At 38.9% G+C, this 24983-nt stretch overlaps 1 protein-coding gene across 1 annotated transcript; it reads left to right on the top strand.

Moving 5' to 3' along the window:
• The first annotated feature begins 6117 nt into the window (after positions 1–6117).
• On the top strand, positions 6118–7908 carry LOC125776713 (uncharacterized). The gene is made up of 4 exons (XM_049450253.1): positions 6118–6380; positions 6439–6709; positions 6774–6914; positions 6993–7908. Exons 2-4 carry the CDS (start codon positions 6446–6448, stop codon positions 7302–7304), a joined length of 717 nt encoding a protein of 238 aa, XP_049306210.1. The 5' UTR covers positions 6118–6380; positions 6439–6445; the 3' UTR covers positions 7305–7908.
• The last annotated feature ends 17075 nt before the right edge of the window (positions 7909–24983 follow it).

A 24983-nucleotide genomic window follows, 5' to 3' on the forward strand; every position in this document is an offset into this window, starting at 1 on the left:
CAGTGGCAATACGTTCACAAATCAAAGAGCTAAATCCTTAGAACGAAAGTGCGGTCAAATCCATGAGACAGGCGTACGCGGGCACGCAGACTGCAGTCATCAGCCTTCCCGCAGCGGACTCAAAACGTCTGCTTGACGCCCATAGATTTCCATCAAGATTGGATGGGTGGTCTGCAGAATAAGGGAAAAGCCGAATCTCAGAAAGTGTTTCAGGTGGATGATCGAAGCAAATGTTGTGCTAAGTGTGGTGAAAAGGGGCATTTCGCAAAGGAGTGTGATAAAAGTCCGTCGTGTGCAGCATGAAAGGAGACAGGTCACCGCATAGGAAGTTGGAAGTGTCCTCTGTATCAAGCGGCGTGCAAAAAGATAAAATGAAAGTTGTCCAAATCAACTTAAATCATTGTGAAGCTGCTCAAGAGCTGCTGAAGCAAACAATCTTCGAGGAAAAGGTAGAGGTGGCGATAGTGTGTGAGCAATATAAAAACATAAACGCTGGCACGTGGATCTCCGACAAAGAAAACAAAGCTGCCATATGGGCCTGTGGGGGCAACGCCTTCCAAGATAAGCCGCTCCTTGGAAGATCTTACTACACACGAGCGAAAATAGGTGGCATTTATTTCTACAGCTGCTATATTCCCCCGAGTGTGTTGCAAGGAGACTACGAAACAATACTCGATGAACTAGTCCGAGACGCCCTCACTACCACGCCATACGTGATAGCAGGCGATTTCAACGCATGGGCTTTTGAATGGGGTAGTAGCTACACAAACAGGCGAGGTAATGCTCTACTCAAAGCGTTTTCTGTGTTAGACGCCGTGCTGCTCAATACCGGAGGTAGAAATACTTCTGAAAAGAATGGACGGGGATATCACATTCGCCAGCAGCACGCTAGTTCGATCTGCAAATTGGAAAGTGTGCGACTTTTACACACATAGCGATCACCTGGCCATCTTGCTGGAAATCCGCAAACAAACACAAACTCGATCCAGCGTAAAAAAATGGCAGAAGAAAGGATGGAAGGTGGAAACATTCGATGAAGAAATTTTCAAACTTATGTTGGATGGGAACCTAGATGGTACGATCAACGTTGACCGACAGGCTGAAAAACTGGTGAAGCACATAAGTAAAGCTTGTGATGCTGCTATGTGTAGGAAAAGGCACGACATAACCCAAAGGCCAGCATACTGGTGGAACGAGGAGATCAGCACATTGAGAAGCGAATGCCATAAGGCTAGACGCCTCTGCCAAAGAAGCCAAGGTACGCCACATCATACAAGATTGCGAGAAAGTTTCAAAAGAAAACGTAAAGAACTCAAGAAGGCGATCAAAAGAAGTAAGGCCTCGAGTTTTAAAGAACTATGTGAAAAGGTGGACGAGAATCCGTGGGGTGACGCGTATAAAATAGTAATGGCGAAAATCAGAGGGGGTAAAAGTCAAGCACCAACCTGTCCGACCCTCCTAGAAAACGTGGTGAAAACGCTTTTACCAACGCAAGAACCACAGACGAATAGAACGATACCAACCATGATGGAATCGCCAATTGTAGACGAGAAGGAGGTAATGGAAGTGGCGGAAAGATTTGGCAATGCAAAGGCTACAGGACTTGATGGCATCCCGAACAAGGCTCTGAAAATTGCCATCAGGCATAGCACGAGGGCATTCGCCGAACTCTACACACAATGTCTGAATGAAGGAGTTTTCCCGAAAGTATGGAAGAAACAGCGGTTAATTCTTCTTCAAAAGCCAAACAAACCGGCGGGAGAGCCGAGTGCGTATCGTCCACTTTGCATGATCGACACTATGGCCAAAATACTGGAAAGGCTAATCTGCACACGTCTAGAACACCACCTGGAAGAAGAATCTGAAAACGAATTTGGATTCAGAAGGCAGCGGTCCACTTTAGACGCAGTTAGAAAAGTGACGGACATTGCAGCCAAAGCCATAGAGGGCACCAGATGGATGTATGGAGATAAAAAATATTGCGCAGTTGTTACACTGGACGTGAAAAACGCTTTCAACTCGGCGTACTGGTCACATATACTGAGAGCATTAGAGGCAAGAAACACCCCGGGGTATCTTCTGAGGACAATTAGCAGCTATTTGTCTGACAGACTGCTGCTGTACGATACCGATGCAGGTCCAAAATCATACACGATGACAGGAGGACTACCACAAGGCTCCGTACTAGGTCCACTACTTTGGAATGTGCTGTACGACGGGTGCAACGATTACCGCTGCCAAAAGAAGCACAAATAATTGGCTATGCGGACGACATTGTCGTAACGATTGTAGATAAAGAGCTCTTGCAGATACAGAACATATGCAATCAGACCGTGGCGAAAATAAAGACTGGCTTACGAGTACCAAGCTGCATCTTGCAGGTGAAAAAACAGAGGCAGTGCTCATCACGAGCAGGAAAAAGCTAGAAACGGTCACTCTGAATATAGATGGATATAACGTTGTAACGCAAAACTCACTGAGGTACCTGGGAGTTATGATCGATACGAGGCTCAATTTCAAGGCGCACATTGAAAAGGCTTGTGGTAAGGCGGCTAAAGTGACTGCAGTCCTGTCGAGAATCATGGCAAATATTGGTGGCCCAAGTCAAAGTAGGAGAGCTCTGCTGGCTAAAGTTAGCCAATCAGTGCTTATGTACGCAGCTCCGATATGGGGACAGCCCTTCGTCAAAAGACCTGCGTCAATATGGCCAAATCTGTGTCCAGGTTATGCGCCCTTAGAGTTGCCTGTGCGTTTAGAACGGTGTCGCACGAGGCGAGTGCTATCATATCTGGTCTTATGCCACCGGATATAATGGCCTCTGAGTTAAGTAGAGTCTACCGTAAAACAAAAGCCATGCATAGGCGCCTAACGGCCGACGAGCGCGAAAAGGAGAGGAAGAAAAGTCTCGAGGAGTGGCAAAAGCAATGGGTTGCTGCAGACAAAGGAAGATGAACATATAGACTTATTAAGAATGTACCGGCCTGGATTGACAGACAACACGGGAGACAGATTTCTACTTAACGCAGTTCTTATCGGGCCATGGCTGTTTCAGGGAATACCTACACAGATTTGGCCATGATGACGAAACACACTGTTCTTTCTGTGGAAATGCCGCAGAAAACGCAGAACACATATTTTTCTCCTGCACGAGGTATGCAGTGGAGAGAGAGGCCATAGAAAAATTAACAAATGAAAGGATGACGCCAGACAACATAGTTACTCACATGCTGCGATCACAGCTGGTGTGGGCTAAAATGAAAGAGTGGACTGCAATAGCACTCCGAGAACTCAGAACGAAAGAAAGGCAGCGCAGAAGCATAAGACCGCATGAATAACCCTGGAGGTATGTCGTGAAGAGGCAGTTATCGCCCAGCTTGGTCCTGCGAAGCAGTGCCTAACGGCGGTCCCGCAGGTCCGAACACAAGCTACAGCAGCCGGAGTTAACGGTTTAGTACGTAGGCATACTGTTTCGCAAGTCCAGCATAGTGATTTAATACTGTCTGGGCGTGGTCCCGAAAGAGGTGTACTCTAGCGAGCAATATGAATCGTGCATACTACCAGCCTCACCCTGGCAGTATCTTTAGAAGATTCCCCCTCCGACAACAAAAAACCAAAAAAAAAAAAAATATTCGCAGTGAGAAGAGGCCGTGAACAGAATATTTAATAGTATTCTGAATTGAGAATTTATGTTTGTATATGTACCAGTAAATGAGCAAGTTACGCTCTTGTTATATTATGGATATATATGTGACATATATGTATGTATGTATGTATGATTTAATTTGCACGTATGCTTTTTTTTCCTGGTGATTGCCGTAGCTTACTTTAAACAATCCTGCTTATACTTGATTAAGTATAAGGGGTGTTGCGGGAAATCTCTGCAAGTAAATACTTGAAAATTTTTGTTTTTATTGCTTTTGGGATGAATTTTGTGTTATAACACAACGGTCCGCTATATACAGTACCAAACTGCTTTGTTAGCGGTTTTCGGTTTTTCCCGTAAAATAAAGGCTACCGAAAACAGTTTGGTAACGGTTTTTACTACTTTTGTTGACCGGAATTCAGGTGAGAATCCTAAATTTCCTTTTTTTTCTTGAAATTGAACCATACATATATGTATATAGTATAAAAATGAAAGGAAACGATACAACTCACTTTGTATTCCGCCAGGGGCTTTTGGGGACGATATGAGTATACGTATGTATGTATCCGATGTGTGGGTCTTGTGCGTGTGCCTGTGTGTATGCCAGTGCTTGTGCTTTGCTTCGCTTGTGTCTGTCCTTGGTTTTCTGCTTCTCCAGTTCTTCAGTCCTTTTGTTGCTGGTGTTGTAGCTTGTGATTTTGTATGATTTATTCCTTTTGTTTGTAGGTAATATGTATGTCACTGCACCATCTCTTTTTATGTTATATGTATATATGTATGCATATAGTAGGTGTAAGTTATTCTTCTTTCTCACTGATCTCTCTCACTTCACCTCACTTTTGTCACCACGTGTCACCTTACATACATCTGTATGTATTGTATGTGTATATTATTTTCCACACTGCACTCTTTGTCACCACACTTTTGTTTTTTGTAGCTACGCTTTTTTATATGCCCGTGAAATTTTATTTTTAATATATCCTTTTTTTCCAATTTTGTCACCACTCAGGTATATGCACGTACATATGTACCATATATATGTACGTATCGTCAACACTATATATATATACAGTATGTCTCATAAATCTTTTCAAATAACAACATTTGATGAAGTAAAATGTTCAAAGTGAATTTTGAAAGTAACGCACATATTTATTAAAGAATTTTTTTATAACAAAATAATTTTCATTATATTTTTTATTATTTCTGAATCAAAAACAATTATATTTTTAAAGTATATTAGAAGAAATAAATCAAAAAGCAAAAAATACCTTGTTCTGTACTGTCTCAAAATTCTTTTCACATGTCACCACAATTAAAGTTTCAATCAATACACGCGAGCATTTTTATGTTAATATTTGGTGTGACCACCTGCAGCGTCTACTACATACTGTAGCCTCCGTGGCATCGTTGAAATTACCTTTTATGTCATATTCCTGTGGGATCTTCTCCCACTCCTCTTTGATGCACTGTATTAGGGTGCTTTTGTTTGTAGGGCACCGTTTTGCCACTTTTTTTCAAATATGCCCATAAGTTTTCTATAGGATTGATGTATGGGCTTTGCGCAGGAGTATCTAGCACTTTTGAGCAATTATATAGCAACCAAGTCCTGCATATATAAGACTTGTGCTTCGGATCATTGTCTTGATATAACTTGTAATTCAATTTATTGGGATTGTTTGGATCTACGAACCCAAATTTTTGTACACTTCTTTTTAAATTGCTACGTAAAATGTCTAAATATATTTCTTTTGTCATATTATCCTCAATAATTCTGATTTCACCAACACCTTTGCTACAAATACAACCCCACACCATAACACTCAGCTTTCCAAATTTTACTGTGGGAATAATGTTCTTGTTTTGTAGGGCTGTAAGCGGCTTCCTCCAAACTCTTTGAGGTCCATCGTGGTAGTATAGCATTATTTTCGTCTCATCACAAAACACCACATCGTCCCAGTATTCCATTGGATGTGAAATGTGAGTTAGAGCAAAAGAAAGTCGTTTTCCAACGTTAATTTGTGATAACAATGGTTTTTTTCTTGCACTTCTTGAACTATATTTGTGTTTTAAGAGAACTCTTCGCACGGTTTCATGGCCTACTTGCACAATATTGCATTCCTTCAAATCTGCAGCTAACATTCTAAGGCTGCACTGTGGTTTATTGTCAATTTTTTTGATTATTAATCTTTCCATCCTTGGTGTAAGCTTTTTTGGCTTGCCACTGGGTTGTTTTAATTATAACCGATTTTCTTTTTCTGCGCGATATATAATGTTGTACACTGTCCTAACACTTAAAGAAAACATTTCAGCCAATTCTTTAGCTGATTTACCTTTATAAAAATTATAATAAACTAACTGTATTATATTTTCACTTGTACGATTACCCGGCATTATTGCTAAAGAGTTTTCTAACGAATGGTGTGTCGCCAACTACGCGAATTACATGTAACTAAATGTTGCATCAATTCTAATGCCTGGTTTTCATTAGGTCATATTTGACGTCAAATGCTGTCAAAATAATGAAAACGGGTTGTCATATGGTGTCAGTTGCGTTTGCCGGCATATTTGCCAACGAACGGCAATTTAAATTGACAGCGAAATGAAAACAATCAAAATACGTTATGTGGCAACATTTGACATCAAAATTAGATTTGCCAACATGTTGGCAAATTATTTCCATTTGCCGCGTGAATGATGTGCAAAAATAAATACAAAAGATTTTTCACTTTTCAAGGTAAGTGTTTTATTATATTTTCTAATTTCAATTAATGTATTATTTCAACCTTTTCCAGTTTCAAAATGGCAGAAGAAATGAGTGCAAATACAGAAACGGAAATTCCAAGCATCAAGCGGGTGCGAAAAATGAAAACAAAGTGGACAGCGGAGGAGACTGAGCAACTAATTCAAGAAGTGGAGTCAAGGGAAGGAACCTGGAATTTCCTTTCTGCGGATTATCGCGATAGGAATTTGCGTGAGGCTCAGTGGCATGAAGTGGCAGAAACACTAAATATGCCACGAGCCGAAGTATCAGCCAAGTGGAACAGCCTTCGTTGTTCTTTTCGCGTAAGTTTTTCACATATAGTACACAATAGTACACAACAAATTTCATTATATATATATCTTTTAGGCGGCCTTCAACCGAAGGGCTCATACAAAAAGTGGACAAGGTGCTGGAAGAACGACTAGCATGAACCCACTCTACAATTCGCTAAAGTTCCTCGAGCCTACATTAAATATTGAAGCGAGCACCACTTCAAATTTAATAAATGTAAGTATATATATGTATATATAATAATTGATAAAAAATATTAATATTTATTTTTCATGTGTTTATTTGTTATTATAGGACAGCTCGTCGACCCTGACCACTCCAACAATATTGTTTGAGTCGGAAACGGTATCTGGCGATATACCACCAACGCCATCTACATCACGACCCAATTTAAGGAAACGTCGTGTTGAAAAAAACATTGAAGTAGTTCAACGTGCGCTGGAGACCCTCACATCTGCTACAAAAACTGATGCTTGGGATGATTTAGGCAACTTTGTGGCATCAAACGGCCGTGTGTGGGACCAAGAATCTCCACAACTGGCCAGAGAATTCAAGCAGGACATATGTGAGTTAATATTCAAGTATCAGCAGAAATTCACACGGTAAAAACAGTTGCAGTATTGTATATGTAATAAAACATAATTTTGCTGTTATTTTATAGCTCAGCATAATGCCGTTTAAATATAAAATCTTTAACTAGTCACTATACTATAGTCAAATGAAATGATGTACCTAATGTTCCTTTTTTATATCTTTTTATATATTTTATTAAATGAACTTTGTATTTTTATAATTAGTAATAAAATAATAAATATAAAATTAGAAATGAATTATATAAATATATATTGAATTCAAAATGATATAACTTTTGTTTTATTTAAAATTCAGAAAGTTTTTAAAATAGGTATAATGAAAATATTTTGTATTTACAAAATAAGTTAAATTATAGAATTACACATTTATAAATGAGAAAGATAGGAGTAAACTACAAAGAAGAGTTATGCAATATTGTCCTATTATATTGCCATTCAACCTCTCCATGAGGAGTCATGAAATACTCCATAAATCTTTCACGGACATTTATCGCGCTGTCTGCTGGTCTACCTAAAACACTGCTTGGCCGAACTGATGGAAGCATTCCATTTTCCCCCAACTCCATTCGCCAATTACCTGGATCGGTAATGCCATTTGTGTCTTTGTCTACGTCAGACATTCGTATATATATAGACTTGCGTATTAATAGGTAATTATGTAATACACAAATCGCGAGGACAATAACTGTCGCATGTTCGGGAGTAACGTCCATCGGCCTTCTAAGGATCCGAAAACGCGATGCACAAATGCCAAACACATTTTCCACCACATTTCTTGCTCTGGAGAGCCTATAATTAAATATTTTGAACGACATCACTTGATTTCGGAAGCTGAATGGTTTCATTAAGTATGTTTTTAATGGAAAAGCGTCGTCAGCTACAATGACAAATGGCATTTCATCACTTTCATGTGGAAGTGACTTCGCTGGCGGAAAATTTAAACTGTTTTCTGCAAGTGCCGTCGAAAGAGCACATCTGAAAAATAATAATGTTTTTTAGTTATGAACGTTCAATGATATTATTTTATATTAGTTTTACCTTGCGAAAACGCCTCCATCAGATTCCCGACCATAAGCTCCAACTTCAACAAATAAAAATTTATAGTCGGCATCAACCATTGCCATCAGAACCGCAGTTCGCAGGCGCCTGAATCGCTATATGTTTCCCATCCAACGCACCGCAACAATTAGGGAAATTCCATCGCTGGTAAAAACGTTCCGCTATTTCTGTCCATTCCTCATGAGTGTTTGGAACCTTATTAGAAAATATTTTATATTTTATCACTGACTAACGTGAATAGGCATGAATACTCACTTTTAAAAACTCGTCCTTTAAAGCTTTAAAAATTGCACTACACGTGTTATGCACTACATGGCAGATAGTAGTTTTTCCCAATAGGAAAACACTCATTAAACTTGAGAAGCTATCTCCTGTGGCTAAATAGCGTAGTGTTACCGCCAGTCTTTCACCGACCGATATCGCTTCACGGAATCTTGTATTTAGTTTATAAATATGTGGAGTAAGGCGCGCCACTAAAAAGTCGAAATCTTCCATAGTCATCCTCAGGAAGTTCTTCAACCACTTTGGGTCCTGAGAAACCAGCTTGGATCGAAGTGTGGAGTAAAATCCACTGATGCAACGATTCCTTAATCCTGGTCTAATCCACCACTGCTTTGGTTTCCTTTGCTGAGTCCTTTTCTTTTTCCAAGCTTTTAATGACGTTATAAGACATAACGCTGCAGTTACTATTGTAATTTTTCTATTTTTATTCATTTTTACACTTTCACGCACTTATTTAAAAATAATTATATCTTCAATTTAACAGCTGTCAAAATTGCCTGTTCACAATTGCCTATTCACAATTGACATAAATGAAAACAGGTGGTCAATCATCTGACACCAAAAATTGACGACAGTTTTTGAAAGGCACTGCAGTATCGACATTCGGTCAGTTTGGATGTTGTAATGAAAACGCATTTGCCACCAAAAGCACAGCTGTTCGTTTAGGCAGTTTTTGATGTCAATTATTTTGACCTAGTGAAAACCAGGCATAAGAGCAGCGGCTATCAAACAATGTCCAAAAACATAGTGTACCGTTAAGTGTCCGGTATTTTTTTGCGCTTCTCTGAATTGTGAAAACAGTTTTGAGACAACACAAAACATGACGCATTATTGTTTACGTTGTTGGTTTTGTATATGTTACATTCAAATAACCGTTTGTTTTCACATAAACAAGAAATATGCGCCAAGAATGTGCTCAGCTGCAAAAAAATAATTTAAACCAATAAACAATAATGTTATTTACTTATAAAAAAACAAAGTGCATAAATATTGCATTGTGAAAAGAATTATGAGACATACTGTATGTATATATATATATATATTTTTTTTTGCTTTTGTTGTTGCCGGTTTTTTGCTTTACTGTGTCACCTCATCAAATTGGTTTCCCACAATTTTAATCACCGGCTATTTTTTTTTCAATATTCACTAACGGTTTTTTTTTCCAGATTTTTATAACACTTTTCTCAACTGTATCACAAACGCTGTTTTTTTTTATGTTACACCGGTTTTTTTTTTCACACTTTTATTTTATTTAGTTAACGCGCCACCGTGACCGATATGTTATTTTTTTCCCAATTTTTTCACACTTTTAACGCGTCACCGTGACCGATATATTATTTTCGGATCGTAATTGAAAGAGAGGCTGGCGCCGTCCGCCAGTCCCTTTTGTTGATTGTGTTTGGTGTCCTCGTATGTGGTGTGAAAGGTGTGGTGTAGATGTTGATGAGTTGGTGTGTGTGGGATGAATATGGTGTAGATGTGTGGAGTATGATGTGTGGATGAGTATGGTGTTGAGTATGGTGTGCATGTGTGGGGTGTAGGAGTATTATATTAAGAGGGGGGTCAGGAAAATTACGAAAGCCGGAAAACGCCTAAAAACAGTCCTTTTCTTTTTCCCATACAAACGTTTTATTTTGTATATATGTACATATGAAAGTAAAAATGAGTGTTTGTTTGTTAGTAGCGCTAGGGCTCGAGAACGGCGAAACTAATATTCATGAAATTTTCAGAAATTGTTCGTTGTGAATCTGGAAAGGTTCAGAAATAAAAAAAAAATTTTCATAAGAAAAAGTCGAAAAATTGGAAATTTCCAAAAATTTACTTTTTTCATACAACTCTTTTTTCTTTTGTTTTTCAATATTTTGATTTGTAAATTATTTGAATCGTTCAATTTCGGTCGCTTGCTCTTTTATTCCGGCTATTTAAAAAAAAAATTTTTGAAAATTATTCTGTGAAAACTTTATGTGTGTTTCAAACGAAGTGATCAATTACAGATTGAAATTTGTTACGAAGCCACGAAGAGGTCCCGCTAATATCGGTCTGTGTTCTTTTTGCCATCAACGCCAAGGCACATGAACGAGTATCCCCAAGATGCGATGACATACGTGTGGAATTATGGATCGGGGTCAATCAGCAAGCGATCGTCACGTTGTCACAGCACGACTTTTCAAACAACAGTTACGATGTTCTTCTTTGGATTGTGGATAGTGGTTCCACCAGATCAAATTCATGAAATCATTTCTGCGGAAATTCCTGATGCAGAAAAAGATCCAGTATTAAACGAAGTGATGAAAACCAATATGGTTCATGGACCTTTGCGGACACCACAATCCCACTTCGGTTTGTATGTCTTACAATAAATGCACGAAACGCTATCTACTTGCTTTTCTTTCGGAATCGCAAACTGGAAATGATGGATATCCATCTATCGTCGTAGCTCATCAGACGGCCATACAACTTAGAGTAGTGAATATCGAAGTTGACAACATATGGATCGTACTATATTCTCCACTGTTGTCTAATTCACATTCAAAACTCATATCAATGTTAGTATTGCAGTTTGGTGTAATCTATAAAATACGTTTGTAAGTACGTCGTCATCAAAAGGGGAGTCTCTCATCCGAGGCTGTTTACGCTTTTTCATTGGGGTGTTGTTTTACGTGGCGGGTCCCAAACCCAGCGCAGAACCCTATACTAGGGATGTTTCGCCTTCTCACTTTAGCTCGCCTTCAAACGGATGTTCTTAGGCTACCCAGAGGATACTTGGTCAAAGACCGGAAGTCGTGAGCGGCTTGAGTCACATGTATAAGAATCGTTTCTGGCCACTCCCAAGTGTATGGCAATCAGAGAACTTTCCTCACTTGCGTGAACTTCTACACATGACTCCATCCTCCAAGAGAGCACTCGTCAACAACTCGGTATAAGGGAACTGTGGGACGGCATTTCAAACTCCTTACGTACAGCTGCAACCGAATCCATTGGTTTCGGAGAGTGCAAACGAACAGATGGTACGACGAGGAGTGCCCTGCCGCAGCGGAGAGAAAACAGGCTGCCTACCTCGCAATGTTACGATCGACCATAACACGTGCGGGATGGGATAGATACCGAGAGTTGAAGAGGGAAGCGAGACGTATTTGCAGACAGAAGAAGAAAGAGGCCGAAATGCGTGAGTACGAAGAGCTTAATGAACTGGCCAACAGGGGTAATGCTCGAAAATTCTACGAAAAAATGCGGCGGCTTACAGAAGGTTTCAAGACCGGAGCATACTCCTGTAGAACCCTCAAATATGATCTCGCCACCAATGCCCAGAGCATACTTAGATTCTGGAGGGAACACTGCTCAAGCCTGCTGAATGGCAGTGAACGCATAACACCAGGATTAGGCGAACCCGATTCCCCAATCGATGACGATGGAGCAGACGTTCCATTACCCGGCCATGAAGAAGTTCGAATAGCAATTGCCCGCCTGAAGAACAACAAAGCGGCACGGGCCGACGGATTGCCGGCCGAGCTATTCAAACACGGCGGCGAAAAACTGATAAGGAGCATGCATCAGTTTCTTTGTAAAATATGGTCGGACGAACGCAACCCAACGATTGGAATCTAACTGTGCTCTGCCCAATCCATAAAAAGTAGACCCCACAATCTGCGCCACCTACCGTGGGATTAGCCTCCTCAGCATCGCATATAAGTTTCTATCGAGCGTATTTTGTGAAAGATTAAAGTCCGAGGAGATTAAAGTACGAGGTTTTAGACACCCGCGCTGTTAGTTCGGCTTTCTCCAGACTGGACAAGGAATCAACAGAAATGGGTCTGGCAGTGAACGAGGGCAAGACGAAATATCTCCTGTCATCAAACAAACAGTCGTCACGTTCGCGACTTGGCACTCACGTCACTGTTGACAGTCATAACTTTGAAGTTGTAGATAATTTCGTCTAACTTGGAACCAACGTAAACACCACCAACAATGTCAGCCTAGAAATCCAACGCAGGATAACTCTTGCCAACAGGTGCTACTTCGGACTAAGTAGGCAATTGAGAAGCAAAATCCTCTCTCGACAAACAAAACCAAACTCTATAAGTCACTCATAATTCCCGTCCTGGTATATGGTGCAGAGGCTTGGACGATGTCAACAACGGATGAGTCGACGTTGCGAGTTTTCGGGAGAAAAGTTCTGCGAAAGATTTATGGTCCTTTGCGCGTTGGCCACGACGAATATCGCATTCGATGGAACGATGAGCTGTACGAAATATACGACGACATTGACATAGTTCAGCGAATTAAAAGACAGCGGCAACGCTTGCTAGGTCATGTTGTTCGGATGGACGAAAACACTCCAGCTCCTAAAGTATTCGACGCAGTACCCGCCTGGGGAAGCAGAGGAAGAGGAAGACCTCCACTCCGTTGGAAGGACCAAGTGGAGAAGGACCTGGCCTCGCTTGGAATATCCAATTGGCGCCACGTTGCGAAAAGAAGAAACGACTGGCGCGCGGTTGTTAACTCGGCTACAATCGCGTGAGCGGTGTCTACGCCAAATAAAAAGAAGAAGAAGAAGCACCTCACCAAAGGAACCAATATCGGTTATTGGTCTTGAACGATACGGTCGATACGTGAACTGCAATAAAGAGCTTTGTAGGGTATTTACTTTTGCAATTCATTAACGTTTTTCGACTGTTGTGCGTCTCGCAGTTCATTTAGAGAATAGCTGAAGAGTGTTTTTCAACCCAGAGAGTACAGTACAGCCAGCGGAAACATTTCCAACAACATTGACATTGACGAGTTTTTTCTCAACTTGCGTCAGTGATTCGTTTGCGAGAACATTGCTCTATTCGGAAATGCCTTGATTAGGGTGTGTCATTCTGAGGCAACCTTTTTTTTTCAACTGAAAAGCAGGCTCAAAACTTTCGAAAATGTGTAAAAAAAAAAGTCACTCAGAAGAGGAGCTCTTAATATTAATATTAAGAGGTGCCTATTTCAAATTTTCTGTTTTCCATATAAATTACATGGAAAAAAAATCATTTTTTTTGTGTGGTGGTTATTGTGCGGAGGTTTTAATGTGCACGCGACGGCGGCCTGTAGGGATGGTAAACTCGATTCCGATTCTACTCGAGAATCGAGTTTTCTCGTTAAATAATCGATTTTTAAAAATCGATTTTCAGTAGTCGAAGTGGATTAAGAACCGGTTCTTGACATTCGAAAAATCGATTATTTTACGAGAAAACTCGATTCTCGAGTGTATTCGGGATCGAGTTTACCATCCCTACTGGCAGCTATCGGGGCACATATAAAATAATAACCACCACAAGAAAAAATGGAAAACAGAACATTTGAAATAGGCACCTCTTAATATTAATATTAAGAGCTCATCTTTTGAGTGACTTTTTTTTACAGATTTTCGAAAGTTTTGAGCCTGTTTTTCAGTTGAAAAAAATGGCACACTCCAGCCTCAAAATGGCACACTCCAGCCTTGATATTATATATGGAATGCATCGTCAAAGAAATAGTTACGCAGAAAGCAAGGCAAGGCCAGTAGATTGACATCCAGGTGTGTTCCCAACTAATTTCTTAGGACGAATTTACATAATCTACCCGAAAAACGACTATTGCTAATACCTCCGGTTGCTATTGATAAATGTACGTGGTTCAATTTCATTTGAGTCATTGCGCACTGTGAATGGTAGAGTGTGTGTAACTTTTTGAAAAACATGCAAGCAATTATAATTGCTGGAACATGATAATAAATGTAATCAAACGATGGACGATTCGATAGCTACTTCGCATGCCACTGAAGTTCATTGGTCATTTCGACATATCAGCCCTCAAATCCGCCTCAATTTTGGAATACGAACAAAATTACATTGCCGAAGATATTTTACATTGTATTCGATAAGAATTGGAAATAGGCAAGTTTCGGTTCCAGTGATTTGATATCAATTCCACCTGCCTTTTGTCAATTCATTTCAACGAAATATGAAATCACGAATGTTTATGCCAAATTTGCCAAATTATCGTAACTACGATTGCATGAGTGCGTGCCAGTTATACGTGGCGGGTTCCCGAGTTGGAAAACCATCTTCTCTGTACATTTACGCTCCGGAATAGAAACCAAAAACTGTTGTTTATCAAACTGCGTTACATTGAAAAAAATTTAGAAAAATCGAAAATTAAAGATTTTTAACACAACGTAAATTCAACTCTCTTTTCATTTCAAAACACATAATTTCACGCAGGACAACGTATGCGGGGTCAGCTAGTAATTAAATAAAAACAAACAAAATGTCGTGCAAAAATATAAATTTGGCTGTGAATAAGCATATTCTGGACTCGTGTGCCTTTGTTTACATAACACCAGCTGATTCCTTCCTTACTCCTCTTTCACGATGCTCCAGTAGGTTGGTTTTCAAATTCTGCCAGTTAGTATCAAGACGCAACAGAATCGACTCATCCCAATCTAGCTTTTGGATCCAAAGCTCTTGCAATAAGATTTTTGGGTTGGTAACTAGTGGGGCTAATAATCCAAGAGGATCGAAAAGGCGATTCGTTTAGTAGCTCGCATTAAAATTGACATACGAAACAAATCGAAACAAATCCTTTTCAGCAACCAATGGATTCCCAACGTTTTAGTGGAATTTTTGTCATTGAAGCTTAGTGACTTTTCAGTGCAATTACTGTCGAAAAATTTGAGGTGGTTTGAAAACCACTTCGTTAATGTGAATCCGACCGAGTATAATAGTTTAATTACTTCACTCCTTATAAGATCTAGAGACTAAAAATTTTCAGATCCTGTTAATAAGGCAGCAACATAAAAGTCTTTTTTAATAGCCAATGAACCCGGTGGGTATTTAGTTGTGTTAGCATCGCTGAGTATTTGTAAACACCGAGTTACAAGAAAAGAGCAGGCGCAGTACTGTAAGTGACGATGTTAAGTCGAAAAGTCTGAATTTGCTCTGAGGGATGCATTCTGCACACAATGAGCTGAGAGTTTCTGTCTTCTTTATGTATGATTATTTGGCGGTAAATTTTAGTAATGTCTGCCATTAAAGCGTACTTATGTAAACGAAAACGAAGAGGAGTTGAGTACAATTCTTCTTGGTTGGTTGGGCCTACCACCAAAAGTTCATTTAATGAAATTTGAGAAGAAGTACGACTCGACGCATCAAACACAACTCATACTTTTGTTGTTGTGCTTTCGGGCCTCAAGACGCACTGATGCGGAATGAAATAGTGCGGTTCACTCGGGATCTTATTATTTGTTAGGCTCATATGACCCAGCGTTTTATACTCATTCATGATGTGCAGATACATTTTACGAAGTTCTGCATCTTTCAATGTTTTTCTTTCCAGGGCGTGAAACCGCCGAACTGCGATTTCATCGGAATGACCAAGTAACTAACTGTCTGCCTTAAAGTGCATTCTGACTTAATACTTCAGTTGTATTGACGAAAAATTGTTCACACTCATTTTACTCTGGTGTGAATTTGTTGCCAATTGTTTCTGAAGGAAGTTCCTCCAGAGCCCAGACTACTTGGACTACTGAATCTATTGACGTTAAGTCTTGTTCAGTTTGGCATTATGTGCTATTTACCTCGGAAGGAGGGCTAAGACTGCTGACATATTTGCCAGACACAATCCATCCCAAAGCAGTTTTCTGTAGCGTTGGTAGATTAGGGCCACTTTTAATTTGACCAACAGCTAACAGATCGAAATAATGCAGTGTCATACCAAGCCTCCAAAGCACTTAGAAATTCCACTTGATAATTCGCGGCTTCATCTCATTGTCAAGCCGATCGATCGATTTGTATGAGCGCAAGTCTCCCGGAATTTGACTTTAAATCTTCCAGTTTAAGTCAACAACATCGGTATTTTTGGCAGCTAAAATTGTGCGTGCACTCAAGAAATCGTAGTTACGATAATTTGGCCAATGTCCGAATATTCTTTATGAGTTCATCTTTCGTGAATTGATAAACGGCAGATGGAATGGATATTAAACCACCGGAAGTATCAACCAGAATTGACACATTTCCAATTCTTAGCAAATACGATGTAAAATGTCTTCGACAATGTAATTTTTGTACGTATACCATAATTGAAGCGGATTTAAAGGTTGATATGTCGAAATGATCTTCCCGAAAAGTGTGCGAACTTCATTTGCACCGCATCGTACATATTTTGCTGGCTTCCTTCTAAAAAAATTGTACACACCATTTACAGTACGCAATGACTCAAATGAAGTTGAAATGCGTACATTATCCAATAGGAACCGAAAGTCGTTTTTCCGGTGGATTGTGTAAATTCATCGAAATACATTATTTGAGAACACACCTGGATGGCAATATACTGGTTTACCTTCCTTTCTGCGTAATTTTGTTGCTGGCGGTGTTTCCACTGGCTGCACTATATTCCCTGGAGTGAGTACACTCTTTGGCCATTGCAAAAGTAAATATCCTACAAAGCGCTTTATTGCAGTTCGACCGTACCGTTCAAGACCAATAACCGCCGTGTTGCATTCTTTGGTGACTTACTTGCAAACATATTTGATCGATTTTACCAACTACAATATCATACATTGACATGAGATTTGAATGTGAATTAGACAACAGTGGAGAATATATATAGTACGATCCATATGTTGTCAACTTCGATATTCACTACTCTAAATTGTATGGTCGTCTGATGAGCTACGACGATAGAGTGGATATCCATCATTTCCAGTTTGCGATTCCGAAAGAAAAGCAAGTGGATAGTGCATTTATTGTTAGACATACAAATCGAAGTGGGATTGCGGTGTCCGCAAGGTCCGTGAACCATATTGGTTTTCATCACTTCGCAGAAATGATTTCATCAATTTGATCTGGAACCACTATCCACCATCCAAAGTAGAACATCGAAACTGTTGTTTGAAAAGTCGTGCTGTGACAACGTGACGATCGCTTCCTAATTGACCCCGATCCATAATTAAACACGTATGTCATCGCATCCTGGGAGTACTCGTTCATGTGCCTTGGCGTTGATGGCAAAGAGAACACCGACCGATATTAGCGGGACCTCTTCGTGGCTTCGTAACAAATTTCAATCTGTAATTGATCACTTCGTTTGAAAACACATAAAGTTTTCACTGAATAATTTTCAAAAATATTGTTTTAAATAGCCGGAATAAAAGAGCAAGCGACCGAAATTGAACGATTCAAATAATTTACAAATCAAAATATTGAAAAACAAAAGAAAAAAGAATTGTATGAAAAAAGTAAATTTTTGGAAATTTCCAATTTTTCGACTTTTTTTATGAAAAGTTTTTTTTTTATTTCTGAACAAACATTCATTTTTACTTAGGTACATATGTATATACAAAATAAAACATTTGTATGGGAAAAAGAATAGGAAGGCGTTTTCCGGCAACTTTCCTAATTTTTTGTTTTACATAAGAACCTTCTCTTAATACAACGAAAAAAGAATTAGTGAAATCGGTCCAGCCATTCACGCGTGATGCCGTGACAACGGAAAACTGGATTCATTTTTATATATATAGATTATGTGTACAAATTTTTGGCTCAATAAATTTAAAAGTTTTCTAAGAAAAAATTCTGTAAAATTCGCTTTTTTCGGGCTTCTAACTGTATGTAGCTCCTTAAGATACCTCACATACAATCACACAACAGTATGTGTAATTTTATCCAGTTAAGGCGCAAAGACATACTCGTACAGTTAGGCAAAAAAACATGATTACTCATTTTCATTGAGATATTATTAGTCAAAATATGCGGTACAAAGTCACCCGGAAGTTCAAAAATCTTTATATTAGGTATATCCCCCATAAGGAGAGTTTTCACCCGATTCAAGCCATTTTAGACACTATTCGTGCAAAGTTGTATCTCTTTATATTAATTACTTCTTTACTTTTCTCTTATAATGTGATTTGCTAAAATATCTTATATAGGGTGATTTTTTAAGAGCTTGATAACTTTTTTTTAAAAAAAAAACGCATAAAATTTGCAAAATCTCATCGGTTCTTTATTTGAAACGTTAGATTGGTTCATGACATTTACTTTTTGAAGATAATTTCATTTAAATGTTGACCGCGGCCGCGGCCCAATTTTGGGCAACTTTTTCGAGCATTTCGGCCGGAATAGCCCGAATTTCTTCGGAAATGTTGTCTTCCAAAGCTGGAATAGTTGCTGGCTTATTTCTGTAGACTTTAGACTTGACGTAGCCCCACAAAAAATAGTCTAAAGGCGTTAAATCGCATGATCTTGGTGGCCAACTTACGGGTCCATTTCTTGAGATGAATTGTTGTCCGAAGTTTTCCCTCAAAATGGCCATAGAATCGCGAGCTGTGTGGCATGTAGCGCCATCTTGTTGAAACCACATGTCAACCAAGTTCAGTTCTTCCATTTTTGGCAACAAAAAGTTTGTTAGCATCGAACGATAGCGATCGCCATTCACCGTAACGTTGCGTCCAACAGCATCTTTGAAAAAATACGGTCCAATGATTCCACCAGCGTACAAACCACACCAAACAGTGCATTTTTCGGGATGCATGGGCAGTTCTTGAACGGCTTCTGGTTGCTCTTCACCCCAAATGCGGCAATTTTGCTTATTTACGTAGCCATTCAACCAGAAATGAGCCTCATCGCTGAACAAAATTTGTCGATAAAAAAGCGGATTTTCACATTTCGAACCGAACACTGATTTTGGTAATAAAATTCAATGATTTGCAAGCGTTGCTCGTTAGTAAGTCTATTCATGATGAAATGTCAAAGCATACTGAGCATCTTTCTCTTTGACACCATGTCTGAAATCCCACGTGATCTGTCAAATACTAATGCATGAAAATCCTAACCTCAAAAAAATCACCCGTTAGTATTAGCAAAGGCCTGGTGATTTCTTCAATGATGAATACAAAAGGAACAGAAGCATACAATATTCAACAACCGTGGTGAAAAAAATAGTGAAACAGTGGGTTTTCAAACCCTCAAAACTAGTTAAAAAACTGGTAGCCCGCTATAGGCGCTTTGCATAATCTAATCACTTTTTCTCTTACATGTGCGGAGAAGTGTGATCATACATCTCTGTTCCGCTCATTCAATTGTGTCATATAAATAAGTATAGCTAAACTGCTCTAATATCCCTAGTCGACAGCTGATGCAAGATTGCATTTTCTGATTTCTGCTTTAAAATATTTTTAGAATTTGAAACAAACATTTTAAACTTTAGTTCTTCATTTATGTAAAATTTATAGATAATTAATTCTAATTGTAATAGTACTAAAAATAATTATTAAGTAAACTGTATTTTTACATATCATATATATTTAATATATATGTAGACACTTGCTATCTCTTTGACAGTTTATTAGAAAAGGGAAGATTTAATGACATATCAAAATATTTACATACAGTGCTGCCATAGTTGATTGACATATTAAAATATTTAGATATAGAATAAAGGATAGACAACATGTCGAAATGCATGGTTGCATTGATAATTAAAAACTAATTATAATTTATGGTGTTGCCATAGTACCCTCCTCCTAGAGAGTCGTAGGTGGTGTGATGAAAACTGGCTTTAGACGATCGATGGAAACTTTAACTTTATTCTCCTTTATTTCCACTTCGAAATACTTAGGTGAGCGGCTCAAAACTTTGTAGGTTCCCATATAAGGTGCTGATAATGACGGTCTGACTGAGTCATCGCGGATGAAGACATGATCACAAGACTTGAGATCGCCATGAACGAAAACTTTTTGGTTAGTGTGCCAGGCTGTACTAACAGGACGCAGCTCTCGACGGAGCTCCACTAAGATTTCCGTTTGTCTCTGGTTACTGGCTTGTTCGATGAAAAGCTCTAAAGATAATCGCAATGTTGTTACCAATTCAGAAGGAGTGGATGTCGTCTTTATATTATATGTTGAACGCAGTCCAAGTAGTATTAGAGGTAAATAGGTCGTCCACTGATCCACTTTATGACATAAAATGGCAGACTTTAATGTGCGATGCCATCGTTCTATTAGTCCATTACATTGTGGATGATACGGCGTTGTTTCTAAATGGGTCACTCCCAAATAGTTTAGCAGTTGTTTAATTTTGGCGCTTTTGAATTGACGACCAAATCCAATTACCTAACTTGACGATCTGAAGCCTTATGCAGTTGTTGCCGGAATGCGAATATATGTAAGTGGCTTATGGTCAGTGTAAATGTGGCAGTTACCGACATTCTAACATGTAACGAAAATGACGGTCATACGTACTGTACCGCAATGAAAACTTTCTTGTGAAAAATCCTAATGGCTGAAGTTCGTCATATACCATTTGATTTAAGACTACCCCAGCTGAAAAATCGGATGCATCTACCCACAATGAAAGTTCTACATCAGGTAGTGGATGAGCTAACATAACATAGTTTGCTAGTTGGGCTTTCGCAGCTTCAAAATGGCGTTTGGTATCTTCATTCCAATCTAAGATGGTGCTGTCGTTTTTCTTATTTCCAGGAATCATGGCGAATAGAGGTCCTTGTAACTCTAAGGCGTAGAAATCTCCGATAAAAGTTGAGCATTGCCAAAAAACGTTTAGCTCTTTTGCAATCTTGGGCGGTTTCATGTTTGTTAGTGCTTCGACGCGGCTTGGCAATGGGCGAATACTGTCTTTCGTAATTGAATGGCCTAAAAAATCGAGTTGCGATACTCCGAATTGCGGTTTGGCAACATTGATTGTTAAATTATAATCTCGAAAACGGTTAAATACAATACGAAAATGTTGTTTGTGTTCATCAATCGATTTTGATGCTATGCAAACATCATCTAAATACCAAAATGTAAAATCCAAGCCACGAAGTACCTCATTAATTAAACGCTGGAACGTCTGTGCAGCGTTCCTTAATCCGAACGTCATATGAGTAAATTCAAAAGGTCCAAACGGCGTCGTAATGGCGGTTTTACAGATATCATCGGGGTGAGCACCTGATGAAACGCTTTCTTTATTTTCGAAAATATAATTTTATTTGCTAGGATTGTTGAAAAGTCTTGAAGGAATGATATCGGATAGCGGTCAGGAATCGTGTTAGCATTCAAACCCTTATAGTCACCACAGGGTCTCCAAGAACCATCGGCTTTGCGAACTAAATGCAAGGGACTGGCCCAGCTGCTATTCGAAGGACGACAAATACCGAGCTTGATCAGGAGTTCAAATTCTGCACGTGCTGCTGCGAGTTTTTCCGATGATAAGCGTCGTGGTCGTGCGCATACAGGTGGGCCAGTAGTTGAAATATGATGAACTACTGACGTGTTTGTACGTATACCAAGTCGTGACGGACATGTGATGTCAGAGAATTTCTTTAAAACGTCCGAAAAATTTTGCGTGAAATTTATAGTTGATATATTTGTTGGATGTCTATGTTGTGTTACTAAACACGACGTTTTGACCAGGGTGTTTCGGTCTACGAGACGTTGACCTTGTAAATCGACGATCAAGCCATGATGAGTTAAGAAATCCGCACCAAGTATACCCTGCGAAACCTCGGCGATTATTAAATTTAATTTAAGCATGACTTCACCGTATGTTTGTACGGGAGAGCCATTTGCGGCAAACAATGACAAAGATGATGGACGTGCTATAGCTAATTTCGTCGACCTCGGTATGACGGATATGCCCGCTCCTGAATCTATTAAAAAACTAATTTTCGCTGAAGTGTCGTAATGCAAAGGCGACGACATGTTGAATTATCAGAGTGTTTGCCGGGCTCTGATATAGTATTAGCCGAGCTGGTCTATTGACTTGGACTGGATACTGGAGTGAACGAGCATGGTTGGCGACATTTAGTGGCATTTGCACCAAATTTTGCATGATACCAACAAAAATTGTTCGTATGTTGTAATACCGGTCTCCCACGTGACGTAGATCTACTGCGCTGCCGTCCGGTAAATTTAACGTTTCGCATCAACTGTCCTACGGTTTTCGAAACAGCAGCAATTTCGTTTCGTATATCACTTAACTCACCCTGCGGTTGCGATTCGGTTCTAAAGCTCAAAAATTTGTCCACCGTCCTTCAGTGATAAGAATTCTGTGATAGAATCAGCGATTTTAATTTTGTCGCTAATTGGAACGCTAGTGGCGATGATAGCTGCTTGTGCGTACGGTGGCAAGCGCCTAACCCAGAGATCGTGTAGTATGCTTTTGCTGAGCGTGGTACCTGCTGTTTATCGCATTTCATTGTACAAATCGCTAGGCCCTCGGTCGCCCAGTGGAAGCTCTTTCAAAACACGTTGAAGACGGCGTTGTTGACTCTCGGCGAAATTTTCGATGATTTTACGACGAATGTAGCTAAATTTGTCCGTTGCTGGTGTGTCATCAATAAAAGTACGCATTTAGTAATTTTGCCGGAGGTACGCTTGCAAGTACTATGTTGAATTTGGCTGTATCAGAGTAAACACGTGGGGCTTCAAACCAAAACTTCAACGAGTAAAAGTAAGCCTCAATGCTATCCTCCGACATCGCCGGCAGTGGAATTCGTGGTGGAGTATTTTGCAGTGGAGGCTGTTCCATGTCGCTATTCGTATCCGCCGATGATCTCGTTTTTATTATTTTCGCAATTTAACTATTAAAATTTTATTTTTTTGTCTGGGGTCACCAATGTAGACACGTGCTATCTCTTTGACAGTTTAGTAGAAAAGGGAAGATTTAATGACATATCAAAATATTTACAGTGTTGCCATAGTTGATTGACATATTAAAATATTTAGAACAGAATCAAGGATGGACAACATGTCAAAACGCATGGTTGCATTGCGAATTAAAAACTAATTATTATTTATGGTGTTGCCACATAAGTATATATACAAATATATTTTATAGAATAAATATTAATTAAATAAAATTAGTCCTATTTAAAAGAAAACATTTGTTAAATAAAAATGTTAATATTACCTGAAATAGAAGATTAGTTACTTTTATATTTTGTCACTACGTAGGCTAGTTTTTGTTTTACGAGCGCGAATGACTTGCGTCTTTCAATCGTTTATATATTACCCTCTATGGGGTTTTCTTTTGGCACTAAAGCCAATTATGTTTTCTATTCACATCAATAAGAACAACATATGAGATAAGTACTCTACAAGACGGAGGAGACTCTGCACAACTACGTATGTAAAGTTTCACCTCTTATTTTACTATATATCCATATCTAACTTTTTGTTTTGAAATGGAAAATTCTGTTGTAAGAGAAGCAATATTCATCATACACACATAATTTTTTAATGTGTAAGAAAGAGGCGCACACATTGACAATGAATATGTTAAAAATTGCCGCCATTTCAATAAGAAAAGTCTTAAAAATGCAGTTAATATCGTTATTAAAAAATCGTAGATCCTACGAATACCATGCAATAATATGTCATATGCTATTAGAATTGGGTGAGTCTCAGGGTGAAATAATACAACGCGCTATACCAAAGATGGATAAGCAAGAACAAACGCGTCGCAGATTAGAGAGTGTAGCTAGGACTATATGTCATTTGAAAATTGAAAAATTTGTGCAAAGTGATTAACAGTACTACAAATATTATTATTGATTGTACCTTTATGTACCTGGTGTTCTAAAAAGCGTTTTTGTTGTTTTCTTTTATTTTTTTTTAGTTTCGACAATAGTGAAAACCAAAAAATGGGCATTCGAATGGTTGATTGATGATACGAGTTTACAGCAGGCATTGGAAACCTTTGTAAAAAAGGTCGCTCAGAGTTTGAGGAAATCTGCTACACAGGTAAGCATAGTTGCGTAATGCCTAAAATAACTACTTTTTTATTTACTTAGTGCTTTTAGATGGCATTCAACATTTTCCAATTTGCTGGTGTGTCGTCAAATAAGGGAACATAGTCATAGATAATTTGATACGAAACTCTTTGATACGAGAGAGAGATGTAAAAACTTGCATTTTTTATAACGCGTTAGCCATATTATTTTTGGGTTCTCGGTTCACCAGTAAGCCTGTATCACGTATATAAATAATTTTACAAACAACTGACGTCTAATTCTACAGAATTTCAACCACGAAATTTAGTTTTAGCGATAATTGTGTTTTTTGCCAGCTCAGAAAAAAGATCAGGGTCTGCTGCCAGCTGACAAGCGAGAGAGTAAGAAAAGAGTTTCTAATCAATTTATCTTTGAGAAAGTATACGTATTTATATGTAATTACTTGATTATAGTATAATGTTCCTAAAAATTTATAGAACTATTTCTAATTACAGATAGAAATTCTGATGTATGCGACCTTTAAAAACAGTTATAGAAAATTTGTGCCACTTGTTGAATAACAACGCATAGGTAGTGCCTTTGCCAGAATACGACCCAACTACAATTTGCATAT

The sequence above is a fragment of the Bactrocera dorsalis genome, chromosome 2 (genome assembly GCF_023373825.1).
Source record: "Bactrocera dorsalis isolate Fly_Bdor chromosome 2, ASM2337382v1, whole genome shotgun sequence".
In the NCBI taxonomy this organism is placed as follows: Eukaryota; Metazoa; Arthropoda; class Insecta; order Diptera; family Tephritidae; genus Bactrocera; species Bactrocera dorsalis.